Consider the following 20,759-nt stretch of genomic DNA (forward strand, 5'->3'; position numbering starts at 1 on the left):
CCCAATATGAAGCCCAGGCATGTCGTGGAGACACTTTCGGAGGCTAACGTAAGTTGGCATCAGTATCGCTTATTTAGAAATCTCGAGGACTAACGAACCTATAGCGATTCTGGTTCGGAAGTTTCGATGTTGGGAATTCCAAGAACTTGACTCTTCTCATTGACACCGGCTCATCTGACATAATCGTCAACCCCGGACTTTACAAGAGAGGACCTCAGTCTGTCGATATTCACTCGAACTTTACGAATACTTATGGCACCACAGAGGACGATGGCTCCGGAACTGGAACCGTACGCATGCATATAACCCATCGAATACTCTGGAGATAGGCTGACCACACGGACTATAACAGGTTACAGGTACATTATACAACGATACCGTCAAGTTTGGTGCTGTTAGTGCGCATCAGACCATTGGATCCGCACAAGCTGGGGCCAATGGCGAGGCTTTGATACCTGCCGACGGTATCGTAGGCTTCGCAGGCCTAGAGGTATCTGCATTCAACGGTGCATCCCCTTTCTTTCATAGCCTGTGCGAGCAAGGGGAGGTGTCTCCGTGCCGATTTGGTATCACTCTAGGAAATGGGAAGGGTACTCAGGTGCTAGGTGCCCTGGACGAGACACTGTTCAAAGGGGAGTTGAGTACAACTTCCATCATTCAAGAGTGGGCGCTTTATGCCGATATCGCTCTTGATGGCAAGATCATCAAGAGGGATGCATTGGTAGAGTTGGACACGGGAACTGCAACAGTGATTGGGTAGGTATTGATTGCCCACGAGGACATGAAAGTTGCTAATACTCCCTTAGTCCAATAGATGATGTGATCGCAATCTTCAAAGCTGCATCCATTCAATACGTGGTTCAAACTTCCCAGGATGCTGGTACTTCCGTCACTGGGTACTTCCCCTGTGACCGACCACCCACCTTGGGTTTATCAATCCCTTCCCAGAGCAACGCGACCACTGCTACAAGACAAAAGTCAAAGCTTGTCAGCCATCGGAGCTCGATTTTCAATATTGCACCAGACCAGTGGATTGCTGCGGACAATGGAAGCAACAACTGTACAGCCATTCTCTCTGGGACAGACGCCTTCCCTCTTCCCGATTTATGGGTAGTCGGCCAACGTGAGTTTTCCTCAGCCAGCATCTGGAATGGGATTGATAAACTAACACCTTTACTCAGCGTTTTTCCACGGCACTTACGTCGACCACAATCTTGAGGACCGCACCCTGGGCTTTGCCGCCGCAAGATGTGCAAACTGAATTTCATTCGTGCTAGTGGTTGTGAGGAGAGGAAAGTAGGGGGATCTTTAACACCCATGTAATATTAGTATGTTCTGTGAATATAGAGATGCGAATTTATATCAGACATTTTCTAGTGCGGACAACTTTAATTCAATGCTCAAGGAACCTCCTAAACCGGATGACTTCTATTTGAATACCCGGCACTGCTTTTCAAATAGAATACCTGAAAGCCTTGTCCTGCTTATCTGTCAAGTCAGTCTTGGGCAAACCGTTTTCATCCAAATCAAAATCTTCCATCACATCGAGGGTGCCAGCAGAAGCATGTGCATCACGCTTCTTGTTATCTGCCACACAAAAGAGACGGTAGATAATGACAGCCACAAATAGTAGACACCACGTCACGATTGACGTAATAACACCTTCAGTATAGCGTGGTTTGTGGGTCCATAGCTGAGGGGCGCCAATGCAACCAGCACAGTATCCGATGAAAAACATGGTGTTGACAACGGCTCTTTTAGTGTTGCCTTTGACATTTGAAGCGGAAAGGGAGAGGAGAATTGACATGGTTGCTGTGACACAGGAAGCCTTGAGTAAACCGAGTCAGCCCAAAGGTTCATGCGATTTTGTTGGATTGAACTTACCAGCCAGGAAGCCACAATCAGGCCCCATCCTGCGCTCGTATCAAGTTTATAAAGAAACAACGTTCCAATAAATGGCGGGATGATAAGAATCAAGATGACAATAGTGCGCTGACGCGGGAGGAAGAAGACAAGTGCGGTCCCAATCCACAATAAGGTAACTTGAACCGCCCCAGAAGGCGCAGTATATAGCATAGTGTCCAGTTTGCTATAGCCGATGGACTGAATCATGAGCGATGCAAAGGTCAACACTGGAGATTGCATAGTCACAAGTACGCCAAACCAGAAAACCATCCACGCTTTGGGGTCCATGAGTGTTTCTTTCAGTTGCGATATGGAAAACGATGTTTTGTCGCCACCATCGCGATCCTCGGCCATGCGAAGGGATAAAATCTCCTTTTCACGCGCATTGAGAAACCATGCATCTTTTGGTCCGTTGGGCATCAGTAAAAAGAAGCCGATGCCAGCCACAATGGTCAAAGCACCGCAGATGAGAAATAGGACGCGCCAGGGGGCGATTGAGAGGGACGTATTTTTGCCAATGCCGTACATTAGCAAGCACCCAATGACTTGAGCTATTCCGTTCATTGTGATCCATATAGCTGTTCGGAGAGTATGTTCCTTCTTGCGGTACCAGATACTGGTGATGGTGACGAAAGAAGGAGATACGGCTCCCTCGCTGAAGCCTAAAAGAAAGCGAACGGTAGCAAAGCCAGCGAAGTTCTGAGGAGCCGCTAGGCACATGCAAACTATTCCCCAGATAATGCTATGCTTGCCTGATCAGTAAACTGTCCAAGGGAATGCAGATGAAACAAGGACATAATTTCAACTCACACTGTCGCGCCGACAAACTTGGTGAGTGGCAGCCGACTCATCAAGTAAATGAAGGGATATTCCGAGACAAGCTGACCAACGTAGAAGATGGAGCTGGACCAAGAATATTGCGAGTTGGTCATGTTAAGGTCCTGGGTGAGACCGAATACAGCAGCATAGCTCAAGCTTTGTTTGTCAAGATACTGCAGAAAGAAGACAAAACACATCTACATCGCGGTCGCATTAGGTTCACAAACTGTGGATATTAGGGAGGACTTTGCTCTCACAAATGGTAAAATGACCCTGTCGATTTTGCGAAGAACTGCCTTCTCTTCCTCTAGGGTATATTGGTCGCATATTCCAATGATCTCTCCATCTTTTTGAGGGTCTTCTTTCTTCGTCGAGTCGGAATTCTTGGAGCCAGCCATGGCTAAAAAATTCACCGGGCTTCGCCTATAACTTCAAAACAACGTGTTGAGAGGGCCTATCGACACGCAGGTTCCAGCCGACAAAACTGCCCAGAATTGAACAATCAAGACCTATTGACGAGTGCTTATGCTCCTGAGAGAGGGAGGAAAGAGAGGAGAAGGGAAGTTTATATGCCGGCATAACACCGAGTCACCCCAGATTTCTCCCCAGATATCAGTGGATCACTCTCCTATCTCCAGCGAATGTGGAAGGGATCAACCAGCCGAGTCCACAGATACAAGTGGTGGTGCATCGGCCCGGTGACAATAATGCGTCGGGAATGTGGCCTTCGACGTCCAACTTGCCGATGCTTACTCCACTCTCTGTGCGACCGTATCTCAACAGTTATCAATCACCTTGAGCAACTCAGTATTTAGAGCGAGAAATCCTAATTGTCTGGAACGTCTATCTTTTTCTCTCATACCTTATCATTCGCTCTTTGTTATCATGTCCGACCGTGACCAAGTGCCAGGCTCCGACATCAAGCCTTGGGCCCGCCCAGAAGCCCAAGGCTATTGTTTCACAAATGCCAATGTTGTCGACGTGCAAGCGGGGAAGCTCTTGGAAGGCGCCACTGTCATCACCCGCCAGGGCAAGATTGAATCAGTAGCACTTTCTTCTCCCGACCCTCTGCCGACCGATGTCACAATAATCGATTGTGAGGGGCGCTATCTTTGTCCAGGTCTCTTCGATGCCCATGTGCACCTCTGTGCTGTTCCAGGATTCAAAGATCTATCAAAGGCATTTGGAAACCCAAACGATGTTCACTTGCTTCGACAACCATATACAGCGGCTCAAATGCTGCATCGAGGATTCACCAGTATTCGCGACTGCGGTGGTGCCCAGCTCGCGATTAAAGAAGCCATCGAAGATGGCGTCTTCCCTGGGCCTCGGATCTTCATCTCTGGTCACGCATTGTCTCAATTTGGAGGACATGGTGATCTTCGTGGATCGCATGAGCCCACCGAATGCTGTGGTGGTACCCATAGCAACAACCATCTAGGCCGACTTTGCAACGGCATACCGGAATGTATGGCTGCCGTGCGCGAGGAAATCCGCTGCGGCGCTGACTTTATCAAAATCATGGGTTCGGGAGGCGTGGCATCTCCTACCGATAAGCTAGAGCACCTCCAATTCACTTCTGCCGAGATTCAGGCGATGGTGGAATGTGCTGATAACGCTGGGACTTTCGTCACAGCCCACGCCTATACAGTCAAAGCCATTAGGCACTGTATCGAGAACGGTGTGAGGGGAATTGAACATGGAAATTTTGTTGACCCTCCCACTGCCAAGATGATGGTGGAGAAGGGTGTCTATCTCACGCCCACCCTCATCGCCTATGCCCAAATGGCATCGGAACGCTGGAAGGGATACTTGCCCCCAGAGTCCCAGGCTAAGAATTCTCAAGTCTTGAAATCTGGTCTCGAAGCCCTCAAGATTGCTTCTGATGCAGGTGTCAAAATGTGTTATGGCTCTGACTTGCTCGGTCCATTGGGTTCTGCTCAAACACAGGAGTTTTCGCTTCGATCGCAAGTCTTGACTCCGCTTGAGGTTTTACAAAGTGCAACAATCAACCCGGCAAAGATGATGAGCTGTGAGGATTCGATCGGGCAGATCAAGGAAGGGTTCCAGGCGGATGTCGTTGTCTTGAGTCAGAACCCTTTTGAGGATGTGACTATCTTTGATAATCCTGATAAGTATGTGCTTGGTGTGATGAAAGATGGTCGGGTCTATAAGAGTCGCTGGAGTACCCTGCCTGAGGACTGGGAAATCCCAGTGAGAGTAAAGTATAACTAAGCATCATTATGGACCGACCATCACGGGCACGCTTTTCTCAGAGTAATGGGGTGGGTTCATATTGTGGGATTGCAACGTTCCCTTTAGCTTAACATAAAAATGACGTACAAGTGTTGATCTAACGCGAATAAACTACGAAGCCCGTGTTGACCGTGACGCCAGGGAAAGCCCTCTTAAGGTTTCGATAGGCGACGTCAAGTAATGGCAGCAAAGTTGTTGCGGTATTTGAGCAGAAGGGGAAAGGGAGGGAGAGAGGGAGATATAGAGATGCATTATACTTGAGTACAGCTCCCAACAGGACTCAAGTCGTTGACGGCCAACAGGCCGTCCGGTGCCATATCAAATATACATTGTCTTGTTTCATATTTACCCATCCTTCTGACTTTGTCAAGTCTTAGTCTCACAGTGCTTCAGGTTCCCGTCTCATCGGCCCGTTCCTCATTACCCGTTATACGACTTCATAGATCTCGTAGGCGGCCATAGAAGGTGTATTTTAAAGTGCTTTCTGCTTTCTCAGAGAGGGGACGATTACTCTTGCTCAATCTCCAACTTCCACCGACCTATTAGTTCGCATCGGTATCATGTAGTGAATATCTAGTGAAACCGGCGGCTTCTTCCTATGGGGGAGGAGGATTAAGAGTATAGTAGATTAGGATAGGTTATGGGTTACTATTATAAGTATATCGACATGGTTTGGTCTGATACCGTCTGTGGACATGAGGCGGATGCGGCTGGAATGTGCGTATTTCTGATCCTGGATGATGATAGCCTTGATCTCGGCCGCGATAGATACGTCTAGGATACTTTTAGCTAGAGTACCTGAGCTGCCAGAGTATGCGATTGCTAAGTATACGCTGAGGTCGGATAGGTCTAACCTTAGACCGGCAGGTAGCCTCCATTATTTCACCACCGTCTAATACTTAAAGTGGTAATGTTAGACAGACCCAGTAAAACCGTTGCAATTACAGAGTGCCATTGTTGAGAAACAAGTTGTACATCTTCATTTATTGTGTCTGTGTTCTCGACTACCGTAGGGATGTTAGTTAATGAACTTCGTATAACTAGTCGGCGTTCAAAAGTATTTGGAACATGCTCACTTATTATTCTGCCAATTAAATTGCCTAGTTCATTTAATATATTAATGACTAGTATGTCAACTTCTGTATTTAACAACCTCCTCTACACGACGAGGTATTGCCTTAGCTAGATTGATATAACTGCCAGGACTTTAAGAGAATCTACTGCATTCGATCGCTTACATAAGGACACATGTGACTACTATTAGGAGGCGGTGTACAAAAGCGGTAGAGGCGGGAAGTACTCCATGCTATGTTCTAAACATGTACTTTTGAACGGCCACTGTAGGTTTCTTCTAGAACTGGTTATATTTTTCAAAAATCAAGTTATTCTAAAAATAGCACCGGTAGCTCAGGGGTAGAGTATGGGATTGCAGATCCTAGGGTCAGGCGTTCAAATCGCCTTCGGTGCTCATAACTTTTTGCAGATTTTTGATGATTGAATCTTGGGGGATTTTCTTACATTACATTCTTATGGATTTTTGTCCTATTTTCGTAGAATAGACCTCTGCATAGCAAACTAGCAATCATTCTCCTCCTCTAATATTAGAAATTATCTTAATATAAAGGCATATCATACTACTAGGTCTAATAATAGAAGCGATTATGACTAGGCACATGGTTATCGCTGGATACGAAAATCCAGGACCTACATATCAGATACTCTGCAAATAGTATTAAAATTCATAATGATTGATGTTTACGTCTCAAAATAAGGGGTTTACATACACTCTAATCACACCTCAAACACCGTCCCGAGTCCTTCGCCGACGACTTCTTCAAGTGGATCGGCCCAATCCCGACCCACACCCCAAGGCCGAAAGTCTCTTCTAACGGGCCGGAAGAAATTTTAGCACAAGGAGGCGATGCCTATCTAAGGACATTGTTCCTATCGGAGCCACTTTTTTGTCTTGTACTCGGCATCTGATTCTGATGACGTGCCGGTTTGTCAGACAGTAGCCTCCACGATGTCGAGTTTTAGTTTTCGCAGTAGAATTCTATCAAGCTCTGCCGCAGAGCGTTGTCTTCATAATCTAAACTCTTTTTTTACGTTAGAGGTGACGAGGTCTGTACAGGGCTATGGAGGAGGACAAATCAACCCTCAAGCGGGCATCATCGGCGCCCTCCATCGCGCAGACTTTCTCACCATGCCGTGAAGCCCTCTTCATCACGGTAGTCTGCATGGCACAATTCATGACACAAACAAACGTTGGTGTCTGTCTATCAAATCTCGACATCCTCGGCGATAGTTTTGGAGTTGCCGACTCCGGCATCTTGAGCTGGTTCCTGGCCGGGTACTCGCTGACCGTCGGCACATTCATCTTGATATTCGGGCGATGCGGCGATCTCTTCGGCTATCGACGTATATTCCTATCGGGCTTTATTTGGATTGCGGTCTGGTCCTTAGTCGCCGGATTGAGCGTATACTCGAATCATATCTTGTTTATTCTCGCGCGGGTCCTGCAGGGTATCGGGGCTGCGATGGTGTTGCCTAACGGCCTGGCCATTTTGGGTGCAACTTACCCACCGGGTAAAAAGAAGGCGATGATTTTTGCGCTGTTTGGTGCCGTGGCGCCGAATAGCGCGGTATTGGGCGCAGTTTTTAGTGCGATCTTCTCGCAGTTAGCGTGGTGGCCGTGGACGTTTTGGATGCAGTCTATAGTCGCGGTCGCATGTGCTGGGCTGGGTCTGTTGGTGGTTCCTTCTATTCACCATGATACCTCTCCCGATACGAGCACTTGGGTCAACCTATTCAAAGCGCTCGATGCCCTTGGCGCGCTCTGCGGTATCGGTGGACTGGTGCTTGTCAATATCGCGTGGAACCAGGCCCCCGTCGCAGGCTGGAGTACTCCATACGTCTATGTGTTGCTGATCATCGGGTTACTGCTGATCGCGGGATTTTTCGTGGTGGAGTTTCGATTCGCAGAACACCCTTTGATTCCATTCCACGCTTTCAGTCGGGACGTCTCATTCGTGTTGGGCTGTATAGCGTGTGGATGGGGCGCGTTCGGAACGTGGATCTGGTATTTCTGGCGCTTCCAAATGGAGTATCGACACACGAGCCCTTTGCTAGCATCAGCGGAGTTCGTGCCCGCAGCGCCAATAGGTATCATTGCCTGCTTTGTTACTGGCTTGCTGATTGCACGAGTCCGGCCCGGGTGGATCATGGTGATGTCTATGACGGCTTTTACGCTTGGGAATATCTTCACGGCAATCGCGCCTGTGCACCAGACGTATTGGGCTTTGACCTTTGTGTGCCTGCTGGTAATTCCCTGGGGGATGGACATGTCGTTTCCGGCGGCGACGCTGATGTTGTCGAACTCCGTGGAGCGGAAACATCAGGGTATTGCAGCATCGCTGGTGACTACTGTTGTCAATTATAGTATCTCGTTGAGCTTGGGCTTTGCGGGGACGGTGGAGGTTCATGTCAACAGTGGTGGGAAAACGCCCGAGGACGTGCTGAAAGGGTATCGGGGAGCATTATACTTTGCTACGGGACTTGGTGGGTTGGGCATCCTTCTCAGTGTGGTGTTTACGCTGAAATGCTATTGGGAAGAGCATCGGTCACGGGCCGTTAATGATACAGCAACTGAAGAGGGATCTATCAGCACGTTAGCCGAAGATTAATGGCCGTGTTCCGCTGCAAGATATTAGACTCGTTAGACATAATCAATATAGAGAGCTAGGCTTTTACATTTGCCTGCCCATTGCCATCAATATCAGACATAAGAATAAGGTAGTTGTTATGTAGTACCCATTTCACCCCGAGCGTAGTTCAGGTTTAGATCGAGAGTCGTTTGGGTTGACGTTTTATGTTATTCACTATGTCACGGAAGGCATCCTCGCACGTTCCTCGCCAGAGCTTGCCCAAAAGTATCCGAAATTCCCGCAAATGGTAAAATAGAGTTTACTAGCGAGACGTGGACCGTAACCTTCGAACAAACCTCGGACCAGCGCAATTTTATCGATCATATCCATCATATCAATCAGATAATCTCGTCTATCTCACCGAGAGAACCAGTTAATGATCCCGTGGTGGGACGAGAGAAGGTAATAGAAAAGTCCATGAATCAGGCTAATTAAGAAGATAAGTAGGCAGCAATAATAAATTTCCCACCACGTGCGAACTGCAGGAGAGTGATTGGTGTGGTTCCACTACGGAAGACGACCCTCCATATAGAAGGTGAAGGGTGAAGGGTGGCACCATATGGAGTACGGAGTATGTACTCCGTATACTTCGTACGATGAAGGGGTCCATCGACTGCCTAAAGTCCTCCGTAATCGTATGGGTGTCCAAATGCACAGACTCGGACTGTCAAAAGTCTTGGATTTATTCTATCCTGCGGGTCTTGCGGGGGCTGTGATTAATGGATTTTCTCCGTATTATTTGACTTTCCGCCTGTCTATGGTTCACATGCCGTTATCTTCCGTCGTTCTCTGTAACTCGGAGAAGTAGTCACGATGTTGCTGCAGCGCAATGGCCGCTGTTGATGATCTTGATCGTTCATGGGCCATCGCTCGTAACATTTTGCTTTTCCTGTGCCTCCTCCCTCCACTTTACAGCCCACATAAAACGGACCCAGCCTCGCAGACACGAGCATGTGTGCACTGGGCCGCACTGGTGGACGATTGAGTTTATTGGAGTGGAGTTGCTGCCCACGAGACCGAGTAATGCAACGCAGGGATCCTCGGACTTTGATCAGATACCGGACGGGGTGGGGCCTGGTCCTGAGCATATCGCGCTAGTAATTTTCACTTTGGCCGGGTTGGACGGGGACTAACAAACTCACACGGGCCCTTATCAATCAGTTTGCGCCCCCCTTGAGTTGATCTTCTTTTTTCATTTCGTGGTCTCGGACTGGATATTATCTCCCGCGTGCACATTGAACTGACCAACCCAACCCGACATTGTCAGTTTCAAGATGGGCAATAATCCAGTCTTTGCCGTCACGGGTATGAGATCCTTAAAGTGGTGAAATACAAGGAGGGCAAGTTTGGCTAACTCCAATTGCGACCGTGCAGTCTTCTTCATTCTTTTCCGAGAATGTCTCGAGACAACAGTGGTTGTCTCGGTCTTGTTGGCCTTCTTGAAGCAAACGCTGGGAGGCGAACAGGACAAGAAGACGTATAAAAAGCTAGTGAAACAGGCAAGTCTTTTCTGCTATGATACTACACAGAACACCCGAAGAATGTACTTACTAACCCCGCACTAGGTCTGGCTTGGATGTGGATTAGGTGTGGCAATTTGTCTGGCTGTTGGTGCTGGTATGATCGGTGCCTTCTACGGCCTGGGAACAGATACTTTCTCCGCCACGGAGGATATCTGGGAAGGTGTGCTGGGAATTCTTGCCTCGCTCATTATCACTATCATGGGTGCTGCCCTGCTCCGTGTATCGAAGCTGCAGGATAAGTGGCGAATCAAGCTTGCAAAGGCACTGGAGCACGAGCACAGCCCAAATGAGACGCGCAAGGGCCGGTTCAAGCGCTGGACGGAGAAGTATGTGATGTTCATGCTCCCCTTCATCACCGTGCTCCGTGAGGGTCTCGAGGCCGTCATCTACGTCGGTGGTGTGGGCCTCGGATTGCCAGCTTCGTCCTTCCCTCTCGCCGTCTTCTGCGGTCTGCTCGCTGGATTTGTTGTTGGCTATATCATCTACCGGTATGGTTTACTACCCCAAGTATCATTGGCACGCAGACACTAACATGACTCCTTTAATCCAGCGGTGGACGTGAGACGTCTATGCAAATCTTCCTCATCATCTCAACCTGCTTCCTCTATCTAGTCGCCGGCGGTCTCTTCTCGCGCGGTGTCTGGTACTTTGAGAACAACACCTGGAACCACGAGGTCGGCAGTGACACTGCCGAGGTAGGCTCGGGCCCAGGATCGTACGACATCAGCCAGAGCGTATGGCATGTCAACTGCTGCAACCCTCTCATCGGCGGTGGTGGTGGCTGGGGTATCTTCAACGCTCTTTTCGGGTGGACTAACTCGGCCACTGTGGGTTCGGTCCTTGCATACAACTTCTACTGGATCTGTGTGATGGTTGGTTATGGATTGATGATGTGGCGGGAGCGTAATGGACCCTTGCCTTACCTAGACCCGGCCGCGAAGAAGTTTGCTAAGGCTAAGGGTCGGGCAAAGGCATTTGTGTTCCGCACTACATGGGATGAGCCTTACTCGGATGAGCCCACGACTGCTGGCCCTGTCCATGCGAGCGGTGCGAACCTGGAAGCAGGTGTGCTACAGACTGAGAAGGGTGCCGAGTCTGGGGTGTCTACAGTTGCGCGACACCCTTCGGCTTAGCCTGTGGTTGACGGTAGCAAAAGTTTCCTTGTTTACATCATGTACATGCATATTGTGATATAGATTTAGCGGTGAATATTCTCGATACCCAGGAAGTATAGAAAGCACATGAACTAGTGTAGGGCAGACAGAGACAGAGATTGCCTAATTTCAATTTCCCACAAACAATCTTCCATTGTTGAGTTTTTTTTTTTTTTCTTTCTTTCTTTCTCTCTCCCCTTGGTTGTATTTTGCAAAATAGTAAATTTCCACGAAACGCCAAGGTGGTATAAGCTAAATCGTTTAATTTGCCCAAATCCAACGCATGATTCGCGCGCTAGTAGCGCCAGGCTTAGCAAAGCTTAGCGGCGAGGTCACTCCAGCCGTCTGATTGGTAGACCCACTGCTTTCGTCCCAAGGTTGTTTTTCATTTCTCTCAATTTACACATCCCGCGCCCTCCAATCGACTTCCTAACGGGCATCAGATTATCGTCTGGAATGCAAGCCACCGTATTTTGTGTCTCGGCCGTCTCGGCTAATCAATCAAATCAATCAGATACGCACGCACACACACGAACCTGATCATGATGTGCATTCTTGCTTAAAAGATGAACAAATGAGCACACCCATATGCAGTTCCAACGCTAAGCTCCTCGCCAAGGTCTCAGGGTCTTCTGGGCATGCCCCCCGCAGTCCACAGTGCTCAGCTGAATCCTGACACGATGATGGGGCACGTGGGTGCATACGAGACCAAACAGCAAAAAAAGAAGCAAAAAAAGAGACTGGTACAATGGGCCCACCTCCTCAATTCTCCTTGGCTCACCCTCTCAAGCCATCCAAGGGGCCCGAGCGAACCCATCGACTTGTTGTGGAATTTGCAGTTCTTGGGCACTGTTTTTTGTAAAAAAAAAAACAGATGTTTTGCTTTTACGCCCCACGCCCAAACTCTGCGCATGCCACGGCAAGATCGATAATCTTATCATGGCCAGTTTTGTCCGGTTGTGCGAAAACCTAACGGGGTTGGCGTTAGTCACGGACCGGCGTGGGAAATGTGGTTCGAGCTCCAGCTTCATGGTGCGCTTCTGGTCTCTCTTCTCTTCTTCCTCGTCCCCCCCTTCGTCTTCATTACTTCTCCCCCGGTGCCGCAGACACGGGCTCTGAATTCTCCATCGCCATGGTGACTTCAGTAGGTAGCCTGTTGGTGCGCCTCGTGGCGGCACTGTGTCTTTTCCAGTACGTCCAGGCAAAGACCGTCACATATGATTTCAATGTCACTTGGGTTACTGCCAACCCGGATGGCCTATACGATCGAAAGGTCGTCGGTATCAACAACCAGTGGCCTTTGCCAGTGATTGAAGTGGACAAGGGCGACCAGCTCGTTGTGAACATGTACAATGGCCTCGGCACGCACAGCACGTCAATTCATTTCCATGGCATGTTCCAAAACGGCACCAGCGATATGGACGGCCCGTCCATGGTGACCCAATGCCCTGTCGTTCCGGGTGCTTCAATCACCTATAACTTCACGGTCAATCAGAACGGAACCTACTGGTACCACTGTCATACCGATTACTGCTACCCGGATGGCTATCGCCAGGCATTGATTGTGCACGACAATAGCTCTTACTTCAATGAGATGTATGACGAGGAGTATACTATCACGATGAGTGACTGGTACCACGAAATGGTGGAGGACATTAAATTTATCGACAAGACCAACCCAACCGGCGCTGAGCCCGTTCCTAATGCCTTCCTGTTCAACGACACTATGAACACCAGCCTCTCGGTAGAGCCAGGCAAGACATATTTGCTACGACTCGCCAATGTGGGTGCATTTGTTGCGCAGTATTTCTATATCGAAGATCACACGTTCAAAATCGTTGAAATTGACGGTGTGTATACGGATCCCACCGAAGCGGAGATTCTCTATATCGCTGTTGCACAGCGATATGCCGTTCTTGTAACGGCCAAGAACTCGACAGAAAAGAATTACCCTATTGTGACCGTTGCAGACTCTGAGCTGCTAGACACCATCCCCTCGAATCTACAGCTCAACCACACCAACTGGCTCGAATATAACAAAGATGCCGATCACCCACAAGCCACTATCACGGTAGAGACTGCATCTGATCTCGACCCATTCGATGATATGAGTCTTGTGCCCTATGATCACATGGAAATTCTTCCCGACGCTGATCTAGTCCTCAATCTGACCGTCTCTATGATGAACCTGGACGATGGCGCCGGCTACGCTTTCCTGAACGACATCTCATACACCAAACCGAAGGTTCCCACCCTATATACAGTTCTGTCCGCCGGCAATCTGGCCACCGACGCCGAAGTCTATGGAGACTTTACCCACTCCGTGGTCCTAGACCGCAACCAAGTCGTGGAGATCATCCTCAACAACGGCGATGGAGGCTCGCATCCCTTCCACTTCCACGGGCACAACTTCCAGATGCTCGATCGCGCCCCTTCATACGGTAGACACTTCTACGACTACGCTGATGGAGACCCGCTTACTTACGACCCGAACAATCACACCGCATTCCCTAAGTACCCAGCTCGCCGTGACACACTCGTGCTCCCGCCGCAGGGTTACTTCGTGGTGCGCTTCGTCGCCGATAACCCTGGTGTCTGGTTGTTCCACTGCCACATTGACTGGCATCTGCAGCAAGGACTGGCCATGACTTTCGTCGAGGCACCCCTCCAACTGCAGGAGCAATTGACTGTCCCGCAGAATCACTACGATGTCTGTGACGCGGCAGGCGTCCAGTACAAGGGTAACGCCGCAGGTAATACGGAAGACTATCTTGATTTGTCAGGTCAGAATAAGCAGCTTGGCTGGCTCCCTGCTGGATTCACGGCCAAGGGAATTGTCGCGATGGTGTTTTCGTGCGTATCCGCGTTCCTCGGTATGGCGTTTATCTCGGTCTATGGTGCGTCGGGTATCAAGACCGCGAATAATAAGAAGCCGGAGACGGAGCAGACTGAAGGGGACGGCACTGCGTCGAGCGATAGTTGATTTGAAGATATTCTGAGTAGATGTTTTTTTTTTCATGTGCATATGCGTTGGCAATGTTAAAATTCCTTTTTTGTTCACCATGTTGGATTTGTGTATCATTTGTAGCGTGGTGTCCATTGACTCCATTGTTCGATACCGCTCATTAGGTACTCCAGGCCTTTGATGTACTTGGCCATATCGGGTCTCAGCGTGTCGCCATTCTGTCGTTTAATCTCCTCGCCAGACTGCTTGAGAAGAAGCTCTAGCTCTCGGCAATAAGAGTAGAGCAATCTCTTACAAGCCTCGAATGACAACCCCGTCTCTTGGGCTAAAATGTAAACAGCCGAGAAAGGCCGAGTGCCGTCCGTGGGATCCTCTTGGTAGACTTTCCATTCGCGGTCCCAGCTGTAAATATCATTCAGCACACCCATGAATCGGAATGCGTAACTTTCCAGCGCAGTCGTCTGTGCCAGTTCGGCCGAACTGAGATGAAGCTTTGCACCGTATCGGATGAGCGCGGCGTAGAATCTGATATCTATATTTAGCCTTATGATATAATTTAGTGGATTTGGAATGGTAGACTCACGTTCTGCCCACGTCTACCTCACGAGCTGTGAGGTAGGGCCCCAAATGTGCTACAGTCAAACGTTCCTCGGCTGTCTGTGCCCGCAGTAACGTGCAGAACCCCTTGATGAAATCATTCGCGAGAATCTCGTCGGTATTTCGGATGAATTGGAGCGTATCTGACAGCATCCACTCGATACAAATGTCCCGATCTGGTGATTCTTCACCATGCGCAATGCGGATGACTCGCTCGCGGTAAGACAACATATCCGATAGACTCATCTTCTCCAGTTGATCTTTACCCAGTCAGTATGGAAATAAAAAAAAGATTCTCACTCTTCGCTAACTCACCATCAATCAGCAATGCCAGATAATGCATCTTACAAGTTCCCTCCACCCGTTCATTCAGCGTAAGTGGGAAAAACTGACTAAACGCTTGTGAAAATCCAACCGCGAGGAACCCTTGCTTTGCCTTTTCGCTGGAGAATTTCCAATTTTTTGCAAAGTAGGGCTCGACTTGCGCTTGGATAGTTTGCCATCCTAGTGGATGCGATTTGGAGTCCAAGCGGGTTTGGGGGATTCCATGGGGTTGGGAAGGGCGGTCGGATGATGTAGAGATTAGGCGAGGTTTGGTCAATTGCGAACAATATTGCACCGGCTGATAGTTTTTATCAAGTCTTTGTATGAACCGTCTTGCGCTTGGAGCTATTCGCCTGGCAAGGCTGTGGAAGGGCCGCATTGTCAAAAGCAAGTGAGCATGGAAAGGGGTAGGTCAGTTGTCTTCTGTGCTCTCGCCCTCACACTGATTTTGAGCACGTCTACCAATGATGACTCTCTCGAAGATAAAAAGCTCCACCATATGCCAATATGCAACGATTTCCTTGTCCAATTGACCGATTGCGCTGATTTCAAAAGTTTGTTGACAATCGCCATCCATCGACGAGATAAAGTAGATAAGATCAATGCACGGACCACCTCGACGGCTGATGTCACCGATAGTCACAAAGGAAGGAGCCCGCTTAACTTGACGACAACCAACAGCTCGTTCTTGGTGAGTGACACAATTCAAGCCGTACACTGCCGCTGACTGACTTCTCACGCTCTTTCAGGGCTGCAAGCTACCTCCATCGCAGCCATTCAAATTGACCAGCGCACCGGAGACCCTTACAACCCCGCCGAGCTCGATTGTAACGTTCCGTCCACAGCTCAAACCTGGAAGCTATGCCCTCGTCATAGCTTACCTATGCCATCATCAGTTCTCTAAAAAGGCTTAAATACCCAATTGATTCAGTCCCATCTTCTCCGCATATCCAAGACCTACTGCCAGCATCGATTCCGGACCACAAATACTCAAACCGTCAACGCCCCGCCAACACACCCCACAATGTCCCTTTCCATAAGCAAGGACCGCGCCCCCTGGCGCAACCTTCTCGACTCGCATCTCAAACAAACCAATGGCTACGAGTTCACTATCGCAACCGTTGGCTATGATTCTCAAGAGCGTCTGGTCCCTCGCGTCCGGACCTGCGGTTTCCGCGGCTTCTTCCCGGAGTTAGAGCTTCATCCGAGTGGGCAGAAGGATATGGATCAGCAAGTAGAGGATGGTGGAAATCCGTATCTCTTCGAAAGTGACCTGTTGACATTCACCACGGATGTGCGGATGGAAAAGCTGGAGCAGTTGGAATCGACGGGCAACCATATCGAGGCCATGTTCTGGTTGAAGGAGGTGATGGTGCAGTGGAGGATCAAGGGCAAAGCCTATTCCATTGGTAGCCCTAATCCGGAGTCAGAAAGCGAGTGTGGTCTTCGACCAGAATTGTTCGAGGCTCTCCGGGTCAAAGAAGACTATCGTGGTGATCTTAGTGGTGATGCCGATAAGTGGACGTGGGAGAAGGCTGTAACCAAGTATTTTGCGAATCACTCGCCTGTCATGCGTGGTAAGTTGTGTTTGCCTCCTAGGCTGGTTACTGGCTCTTTCCAGGGCTCGCACGCTAAGGTGTTTGCTGTCTTTGTTTATGGTGGCGGATGGTGGAGGTTGCAATTGCCTTGGCCCTCAGTTTCCCTTGTTGCCGCTGCCTGTGCACTTGTTATCAGGCCCACTTCAGCCTGCCTTTTCTCTTCCCCGAGCTGAGCTAACCAATTGACCAGGCTCCTTCAGAAACCCACCTCCAGGTCAGCCTAGGTCTCAACTGCCTAGCAATCCAGACTTGAGGCTGGGTCAGAAGGTCACCAACCTTCATGATCCCGTTGCTCGCAAGAACTTTAGAGTTGTGCTTATTCTTCCTGAGGAAGTCGAGTCACTAGATCTTTCAGACTTGGATGATGTTCGTAGGCGGAAGTGGACGCTAGTTATGGACGAAGATGATGAGGATGGGCCTCATGGAAAATGGGAAGAAACCGAGATTTGGCCGTGATTGCCATATTCCACCTGCTGCCATGTGAAACAATGTGATTGTCCTCCATTCTCAGTACACTTCCCTGCCTACCTTCAGTGTTTGTTGTTCATGTCGCTGCCTCAAGATCTTGGAACCTGGATATGATTGTTCACCTTCGTTTTGGGAAATCAGGCACTGCCTGTCCCAATTTTTTCACCCAGTCCACCACCGCAGCCTTGAAGCTATACACATCCAGGCACCAGGCACCGAATCACCCTGCCGTGTACTCGTCTGCCTGGCTTGGGAAACATTTAAATATCTCCTCACCAACGTCGATTTGCAACCTTTTCCTCCTCGCGCTCTCCTCCCTCCACAAACGAGATCCCCAATTCTCGTTTGCTCAGAATGGCCCCCAAGAAGGGTGTTTCCAGTAAGTACCCACCTCAAGCATCTCCTCTAACTCTCCTACTTCAATCAGATACTGACATCAAGCTTCTTCAAAGCCTCGCTGGCCGAGGTGAAGAAAAGAAAGTCGGCGTGCGCGGAGTGCCGGAGAAGGAAGAAGCGATGCGGGCACCGCGTCGACCTTCCTTCGGTCTCCGAGGCCGTTGTTCCCCCCGCCGTCGCCGCCGACGCTGCCAATGCCGCCAACGTCCCCGACGTCCCGGCGGCCGCCGCCCAAGTCGATGCACCGATCGACGACATCACCGCGGCAAGAATCCTCATTTCCATGAGGAATAGCTCCTCCGCACAGGAGCCGGCCCTGGAGCGTGACCAGGTTAGTATCATACTCGACCCTTCTTCCACTCCCCCTTCAAATCAAATCAATACTAACCTCCATACCAAGGGCCGTATAAATATACCTTCGGCCTCCGGCGCCGAATCCTCTGCTGCCGCCCCCGGAACCCTGCTGACATCCCCAGCAGGCGTTCCCAGACGCGGTTCAGGATTTGTGCGCCGCGCCGGAGCCCCCGTCCACGGGCCGTGGACAACGCCACCATGATGGCGTTAAACACCAGCTTCTCCCGGCAAATGGCCAAGAAGCTGGAGGACTTTGAGGCCAAGTACCAGGCCTCCATGGCTGCGCACCAGGCGGTCATGGAGGCTGGGAAGGCCGTTAAGGACCTGTCGGACTGGTGGCTGGACACCTGGCGTGCCCAACAAGATTAGTCGGCGGGAGGAAGTTGGGCGGGGAGGAGAGGGGGAAGGGAGGAAGGGGGAAGGAAGTGCTGAGCTGGTCTCGTATTTCCTGTCCCTGTAGATAGTTAATGGCACTTCGTTGTGTGGCCGAACATCAAGATTCACAGTAGATTGTGCTTGTGTAGTGTCTAGCTCAGTTGTGTATAGCTATAGGTCGTGAGACTTGTTGGGGAGTAAGTCGGTTTCATCTTCAATTTCTGTCAGTGGTCATCAATATTCACTTGGGGGTTTGTTCAAATAATGATTAGTTTCACATGAGTTTAGTCTCTATTCTAGCCCTTCCGAGTCCCATAATTGCCTTTTTCAAGTTGAAGTAGTATTCGTAGACTCTGGGCGGTAAGTAGCATAAGTAGCAATGTAAACAGTTCATCTTGGGGCTGCCGCTATTACATCGGCATGCACGGTTGATTTGATACTGGCCAAAAATAGTGCGAATATCAAGGAGATAGATTACCAGTTTGTAGCTGTATCTACTGCCGCTGTTAGGTCATACTTAAAAAGAGCGAGTCGCTCATATCATCCATAGTGCGGCAGCCTATACTTGCTTATATCAAACCCGACAATTGAACCATAGAATGACCTAGGGCTGTATATCTAGGGGTTCCTTTCAATGCCGAACTACCTTCTGCCACTATCGTAGCCCAGAATTATAGCTCATGGCTCCGCTGAAATAGCACTACAAGGAGGAACTCATAACATCAAGTCCATTTATTTGTAGATGAAAATTCGGGCCATTCAATTCCCCCCGCAGAGTCTAATTGTTGACACCAATAACGATGGCAAGTATGTCAACTTCCAATCCTCTCTGGAGACAAAGTTAACACCGCTATATCATCGGGTAGTACTGTTGGGGTGTAAAATAGGGTTTCAAAATTATGTTGTCGCAGAGTGTTTTAGTATGCGTTACGAAGTGCAAAGCGAGGGCGTCATTTATCGCAAGCTTTGACAAGAGCATAATAGTCATGTGGCTACGATCCGGAATCCATTCTCAGGGAGATGTCTGAATCCCAAAATCCAAATGCGTGGAAATGTTCAACTCTGGTGAAGAACATCTTGTTAAGCACCCGGAAACCCCTGAACAGTACAATTGCGTCTTGGATATAGCCCATTTGGGCATTCCACCGGACTTGAGGAACTTATCTCGAATTCAAACCTGTCACAAGTCAGGGAAAATGGTAGTCCTAATCAGGATATACCATTGACAACATTCGGTCATGACATAAACCACCGAATTCCATCTAGACTGGCACCATCACAAGGCTTGGATGATGCTTGTTGATGATCACTTGCAATTGCAATGTTGGATCAAGACTGTCGACAGGAAAGCAGTTCCTATACCTCGTCTTGCGTCTTGTATCCGTTTTCCGGATAACCGCTGGCACTGCCGTCTGTGCGGCACGATTTCGGTTTGTCGCAATCTCGCAATTCGATATTCCGTTCGAACCTGCACCGTTTCGAGGGGGTGTACTTGAATTGCTGAGTAGGGATATGAGCCTTCCAAACCGGAACATCATTTAATCCTGTGTTTTATCCTGGATCATATCGTTAATCTGGCCATCACGTGAAGATGATGCACGTGCGAGTTATTCTCGACTGCATTGCAGCTTCTTCGACAGTTCTTCTCTGGCTTCAAGTCTTCCAATCTGAAGAAGATCCTTCGTTCTCCCATTAGATCAAGTCCGTCGGGATCCAGTCTGAATCAAAACCGCCCTGCACGGGCGCGTTCATCGTTCTGCAACGATATCCCAACACTTTGAAGGAAAGTGGCATGACAAGAATATTTCATGGACGGACTGATCATCTAGTCTGCGATTATACGAGGATGACAACACATTATTTCATCTCTTTCGACGTCTTGGCCTGGATCCAACGGACAAGGAATGTGATAGCACCACAAAGGATGACCCCGCTCTAGCGCGGTTACGATACCAAACCAGCCGCCCACGCTTTTTAGAGGAACCTTCGATCCATTGTGATCCGCGAATCAGAAGTTTCGATCGATGCGACGGGGCCACCCGTCGTCCAACCCACGGCCTCTCCCCGTCTTCCGCGTCGAGGGATCGTCCGGCACCTGGGGGATCCATACAAAACAAGCAAAGCTCTTTGTTGCACACGTCTGGACAGATTATTATTATTACCATAACCAGCGAAACAAGGAGTTTCCAAAGTGGACCAGGAGGGCCGATCGAGCTCCCCTCCCATGATCTCCGAATCCCCGATGGCAGTTAGAGTACGTTATTTATTGACAACTTGACAGGCAAGCGACCGTTACGTGTCATGTCCACCTTGGGAAAGGT

General features: G+C 49.4%; 9 protein-coding genes across 9 annotated transcripts; 7 read left to right on the forward strand and 2 right to left on the reverse strand.

Moving 5' to 3' along the window:
• Positions 1 to 6: 6 nt before the first annotated feature.
• N7496_007070 (pepsin-like aspartic protease) lies at positions 7 to 1,261 on the forward strand (the record flags this gene model as incomplete). The annotated part of the gene is made up of 5 exons (XM_056699999.1): positions 7 to 48; positions 144 to 290; positions 353 to 756; positions 807 to 1,123; positions 1,182 to 1,261. 5 exons carry the CDS (start codon positions 7 to 9, stop codon positions 1,259 to 1,261), a joined length of 990 nt encoding a protein of 329 aa, XP_056555412.1.
• Positions 1,262 to 1,453: 192 nt separating this feature from the next.
• On the reverse strand, positions 1,454 to 3,122 carry N7496_007071 (uncharacterized protein; the record flags this gene model as incomplete). Its single annotated transcript, XM_056700000.1, has 4 exons — positions 1,454 to 1,828; positions 1,885 to 2,647; positions 2,716 to 2,921; positions 2,982 to 3,122. 4 exons carry the CDS (start codon positions 3,120 to 3,122, stop codon positions 1,454 to 1,456), a joined length of 1,485 nt encoding a protein of 494 aa, XP_056555413.1.
• Positions 3,123 to 3,609: 487 nt separating this feature from the next.
• Positions 3,610 to 4,959, forward strand: N7496_007072 (metal-dependent hydrolase family protein; the record flags this gene model as incomplete). Its single annotated transcript, XM_056700001.1, has 1 exon — positions 3,610 to 4,959. One exon carries the CDS (start codon positions 3,610 to 3,612, stop codon positions 4,957 to 4,959), a length of 1,350 nt encoding a protein of 449 aa, XP_056555414.1.
• A 2,156-nt stretch (positions 4,960 to 7,115) lies between these two features.
• Positions 7,116 to 8,663, forward strand: N7496_007073 (MFS transporter; the record flags this gene model as incomplete). The annotated part of the gene is made up of 1 exon (XM_056700002.1): positions 7,116 to 8,663. The coding sequence occupies one exon, from the start codon at positions 7,116 to 7,118 to the stop codon at positions 8,661 to 8,663; it is 1,548 nt and encodes a 515-aa protein (XP_056555415.1).
• A 1,295-nt stretch (positions 8,664 to 9,958) lies between these two features.
• On the forward strand, positions 9,959 to 11,340 carry N7496_007074 (FTR1 family protein; the record flags this gene model as incomplete). Its single annotated transcript, XM_056700003.1, has 4 exons — positions 9,959 to 9,989; positions 10,059 to 10,183; positions 10,250 to 10,695; positions 10,758 to 11,340. The coding sequence occupies 4 exons, from the start codon at positions 9,959 to 9,961 to the stop codon at positions 11,338 to 11,340; spliced, it is 1,185 nt and encodes a 394-aa protein (XP_056555416.1).
• A 1,153-nt stretch (positions 11,341 to 12,493) lies between these two features.
• Positions 12,494 to 14,344, forward strand: N7496_007075 (multicopper oxidase; the record flags this gene model as incomplete). Its single annotated transcript, XM_056700004.1, has 1 exon — positions 12,494 to 14,344. The coding sequence occupies one exon, from the start codon at positions 12,494 to 12,496 to the stop codon at positions 14,342 to 14,344; it is 1,851 nt and encodes a 616-aa protein (XP_056555417.1).
• Positions 14,345 to 14,439: 95 nt separating this feature from the next.
• On the reverse strand, positions 14,440 to 15,626 carry N7496_007076 (uncharacterized protein; the record flags this gene model as incomplete). Its single annotated transcript, XM_056700005.1, has 3 exons — positions 14,440 to 14,851; positions 14,910 to 15,183; positions 15,239 to 15,626. 3 exons carry the CDS (start codon positions 15,624 to 15,626, stop codon positions 14,440 to 14,442), a joined length of 1,074 nt encoding a protein of 357 aa, XP_056555418.1.
• A 645-nt stretch (positions 15,627 to 16,271) lies between these two features.
• Positions 16,272 to 17,301, forward strand: N7496_007077 (uncharacterized protein; the record flags this gene model as incomplete). Its single annotated transcript, XM_056700006.1, has 2 exons — positions 16,272 to 16,824; positions 17,036 to 17,301. The coding sequence occupies 2 exons, from the start codon at positions 16,272 to 16,274 to the stop codon at positions 17,299 to 17,301; spliced, it is 819 nt and encodes a 272-aa protein (XP_056555419.1).
• A 366-nt stretch (positions 17,302 to 17,667) lies between these two features.
• On the forward strand, positions 17,668 to 18,432 carry N7496_007078 (uncharacterized protein; the record flags this gene model as incomplete). The annotated part of the gene is made up of 3 exons (XM_056700007.1): positions 17,668 to 17,692; positions 17,766 to 18,040; positions 18,199 to 18,432. The coding sequence occupies 3 exons, from the start codon at positions 17,668 to 17,670 to the stop codon at positions 18,430 to 18,432; spliced, it is 534 nt and encodes a 177-aa protein (XP_056555420.1).
• Between the last annotated feature and the right edge of the window lie 2,327 nt (positions 18,433 to 20,759).

The sequence above is a fragment of the Penicillium cataractarum genome (assembly GCF_028827025.1).
Source record: "Penicillium cataractarum strain IBT 29864 chromosome Unknown utg000005l, whole genome shotgun sequence".
NCBI classification, from domain to species: Eukaryota; Fungi; Ascomycota; class Eurotiomycetes; order Eurotiales; family Aspergillaceae; genus Penicillium; species Penicillium cataractarum.